Below are 4,061 nucleotides of genomic sequence, written 5' to 3'. Positions count from 1 at the left end.
CCGCCTTATGACCGGAAAAACGAGGCTTCTAAATGTTTTATTTATTTATTTATTATAAACGGTTCATGTTAAAGAACTGGTTCACCAAACCGATTCAGTGATTCCTTTGAGTCATCGCGTAATGCGTCACACAATGTCCGGGACACCCAGCATTGTGTAGCTTGTATTCACAGTGCTAAAATTAAAGTTTACCTCTTGGCTGAAAAGGTTTTTGTTTGTATTAAAATTGATATGTAGGAATTATTTGTTATTAGGCAGAGTGTATGAAGAAGGCTGTTTACGGTTCAGTGAGTCACTTTTGTGAGAACCGCTCGAAATGATTCAGTCTGTTCCATAAATGATTCTTTGAAAATATCCGAATCAAAAGAACGAACTGTTCATTGGGCCTGTAGCAGCTTATCAGAACCGATAGTTCTTTTATCTGCTCCTAAAGTTTTGACATTTTCCTAAAATCCTGACTGCACTCTGGACTGTTACTCACAAGGTAAGTCTAAGTAGTTTCTTAAGATCTTTCTAAAATATGTAATACTGCAAAAAAAATAAAAACATTCAGCGTCACAGGAATTAGATGTTTAAGTTAGTTTTCTTCCGTTTATTTTGGTTGAAAGGTAAACTTCCGCCATCCATACCTTGTCAATTATCAAAATTGTTCTAGAATGTCTGAGAACGATTTCTGTTAAGATTAACGTTAGGCCAAACTGTCACATTCTACCCAAATTCTTCTCTGCTGAATATAGTTTCAGTGTCAGTAAGTAACATTGTGGCGCTTCATCCTTAAAAGCTTACTACATGCCCGCTATGTCATTATTTGTTAATTGATCTGTATCTTATTGTCCTTGGCAATAGCAGTGTCAAGGCTTTTTTTGTGAACCAGCGTTTTAGTTTCTTCTCTAAAGCTTGATTTGATATCTTGATATATTTATACCAGTTGTGATGCACTAGAATGGTAATTGACTCGTCTTCACACAGGACGTCCGGCCTTCATCACCTGTTGAAAGGCTGAAGTCTGCAGCATGTCTCTGACAGTGTCTAAAGGTGAGGGTTTGACGGTCATCATCATCCCCTCGGACCCCAAGAGCAAACAGCCTGTGCTGTTCCAGGTTTTGAGTTTTCTCTGCTGCAGTCCGGTGTGTTCTGTGTCTCAGAATATGAAAGAGAAGCTGATGAGCATCCACACTGCTCTTGGGGTGAATTAAACAACTGTCTTTTTAATACAAGACCTTCATTACAAGTCAAGACCTCTGTCATTTAAAGTTGCTTTTTCATTTGTGAGGTGTATGAATAAAAATCCTGTTTTGTTTTTTTTATGCCGTAGACTATGCAGATAATAGTTGGAGTCATCAACATTGTGTTTGGGATTTTGCTTAAAGGCTCTTGGATATGGAATAACATTACAGAATCTGGGATTGTCTTCTGGTTCGGTGGAGTGGTAAGAACTTGTCTTATTTTGCTTATTTTATTTTTCCAAACCATTACATGAGTGATGAGTGAGTCTATATGTCAAATTTATCTGTAACAAATTTGAGAGGATGAGAAGGAGAAATCTACTGTAAAATGCATGTGCACATTTTCATGTTTATATTCATATTTTTTCATTTAATTACTCAAAAATAAATGCCTATAACACTCTCCTTAAACTGTACACGGGAGTGTACGCATCTTAATAATTTTCAAACAAAAAACGAGACAGTAAAATGCACACACACACACACACACACACATATATTAGTAGTGAACATTTCTTTACCATTAACGATATTTGAAAGCAATAACTTTTTTTTAAATAATGCTTTTTTTTAAAAAGATGTTTTTTTCTTTATTTACACTACCTGAGCATGTGGCTATTAAATTTTTTTTTTTTGGGGGGGGGGGGGGGGGCAGGAAGCATTCAGGTCTTTTTATTTATGTATTTCAATGGAATTTGATTTGCTAGTGTTTATGTTATCAGTTGTGATGGAGCCAATGCATTTTGATGTTTTTGTGTAGCATAAAATGAAGCTCTAATGGGTCACGAAACCTAATTTACACTCTTTATTTCAATGACTATGTTTGGACACTTTTTTTTAGGTCCTTGTAGTTGGAATTGTGACTGTTCTTGCAGCTAGGTTCCCCAGTCCTGTCCTGGTAAGTCCTCTATGAAAGCCATGATAAACTTCTCAGTGTTTTTGGGAGTTATTCTGAGCATCACCAGTTTATATTGTTGTGTTTTACAGCTGGTCATCACAGTGATTCTGAATGTAGTCAGTGCTGCGCTGGCTATTACAGCTGTTGTGCTGCATTCAATGGACCAGGGAACTGGAAATGGTCTATATTGTGACACCAGTTATTACTCGTCTTACTCTGATATAACACCTTCCCCTGAACAGACGAGGATAAATGATATCTGTATGCAGTACAAGTATCTCAATATGGTAATGTTTATTTTTTTTGTTTAATTTATTAGATTGTGTAGGATCAAATGACCAAGGTTGGAAAAGCTATTTTAGTGTGTGGTTTCACATGCTATGTGTAATTCAAAGGTACTGCATGAATCTAATCTTTAGTAAAAGTTCTTAAAGTTAAAAGATCTTATATTATAAAAATAAGTAACTATAGGATTATATAATTCATAATTCAATCAGAGCAGGATTGCTCTGGATCAAAAATGGCAAGGGTACTTGAATTATGTTATTTCAGATTGAATTAGAGCGGATGTTTGTACTGTATTTCATATAAACCTTTCCTCAAATGACACTGTGGTCTTTACCCACCTCTAGATGATCCTCCGAGGACTAGATGTCATGATGATAGCGCTGTCAGTCCTTCAGTTCTGTGTGAATATCAGTTTCTGTGTTGTGACTGGGAGAGCTTTGTGCAAGAAGGATGAAGATGTAAAGGTAGTGTATCATGAGCACTATTACAACTATCAATCAGTCAAATCCACTGTGATCGTGAGAGAGTTTCAGAGAGCTGCTCTGTGTTCATGATTGTGGTTTTGCAGTCGGTGGAGGATCCAGAACTTCACAAGCCGCTCCTGGAAGACGCCACTGCTGGTGCTGCATGTTAAAGAAGAAAAATATAAAGCAACAAATATATACAGTACATGCAACACTGCTCAATATAGTTGTGAGATGATTTCCAATATTTTTTTATGTATGTAACACCCTCAGACTATCCCAGATGTAGATGAGTTGGTATATTTAAGGGAACAGATTTTTTAGCATTGTAAAAATGCATCATTACATCATTTACTCTCTAATAGATCCTCTGAGGTGAATGGGTGCCGTCAGAATGAGAATCCAAACATCTGATAAAAACATTGCAATAATCCCCAAATAATCCACACCACTCCAGTCCATCAATTAATGTCTTGAGAAGTAAAAAGCTGCACGTTTGTGATAAACAAAACCAACAATAAGACGTTTTCACTTTAAACCATTGCTTCTGGCCAAAATACATCTGCTCCCGTGAGGAAACAAACTCATCTACAAATTTTCATTTTTGGGTGAACTATTCCTTGCAGAAAAGTGCATCCTAAGAACACAGTTCTACAATTCAAACCTTAGATTTATAGTTCTGAGTTTGAATGTAGTGAAAATATTTCTGTTATTACTCATTTTCAAGGATATTGAAAGTCTTTTGCTTACATAAAGATATAAAACATTTCAGAATAACACTGACTTCACTAGTATTATCTTTTTGCACTATTTCACCACCAGGTGGTGCTTTATGCAAACCATCTGCCTTAAAAGATACTTAACTTTGCCAAAGCTACCATTCAGAATTTTGTGTCATCCAAAGTAGGAAGAAGTTCCACAATTACCACTCAAATTAAATATTGAAATTGAAAAGCTATTTCACAACATACAATATCTAATTATCTACATATGTGGTAATTCTTTCCATTTCTGTCTAGTTTTCTGTGGAGTTACCATGTGTATATGTAAGCATTCTTTGATGGCTGGGCTTACATTTAACTACATTTCCTGTCACTACTGACACTGACAAGATTGTTATAAAATATATTGTATAATCAGCACCTTATATAGCATCATAAAATAAACTGGCATTTCTTTTGCTAT

The 4,061-nt window shown here is 35.7% G+C and overlaps 1 protein-coding gene across 1 annotated transcript; it reads left to right on the top strand.

Annotated features, from left to right (window-relative positions):
• Positions 1–339: 339 nt before the first annotated feature.
• Positions 340–4,061, top strand: tmem176l.1 (transmembrane protein 176l.1). The gene is made up of 7 exons (XM_059568486.1): positions 340–484; positions 970–1,187; positions 1,316–1,429; positions 2,068–2,124; positions 2,214–2,411; positions 2,757–2,876; positions 2,981–4,061. The coding sequence occupies exons 2-7, from the start codon at positions 1,014–1,016 to the stop codon at positions 3,044–3,046; spliced, it is 729 nt and encodes a 242-aa protein (XP_059424469.1). The 5' UTR covers positions 340–484; positions 970–1,013; the 3' UTR covers positions 3,047–4,061.

The sequence above is a fragment of the Carassius carassius genome, chromosome 15 (assembly GCF_963082965.1).
Source record: "Carassius carassius chromosome 15, fCarCar2.1, whole genome shotgun sequence".
Classification (NCBI taxonomy): Eukaryota; Metazoa; Chordata; class Actinopteri; order Cypriniformes; family Cyprinidae; genus Carassius; species Carassius carassius.
This window is presented reverse-complemented; position numbering and strand designations above follow the sequence as displayed.

What these genes read in the sequence shown, in the direction of transcription:
- tmem176l.1 (XM_059568486.1), top strand. Translation starts at nt 1,014, where the DNA reads ATGTCTCTGACAGTGTCTAAAGGTGAGGGTTTGACGGTCATCATCATC. An exon ending in TCTTCTGGTTCGGTGGAGTG is followed by an intron (nt 1,430 to 2,067) that starts GTAAGAACTTGT and finishes ACTTTTTTTTAG; the next exon opens with GTCCTTGTAGTTGGAATTGT. An exon ending in GGTTCCCCAGTCCTGTCCTG is followed by an intron (nt 2,125 to 2,213) that starts GTAAGTCCTCTA and finishes TGTGTTTTACAG; the next exon opens with CTGGTCATCACAGTGATTCT.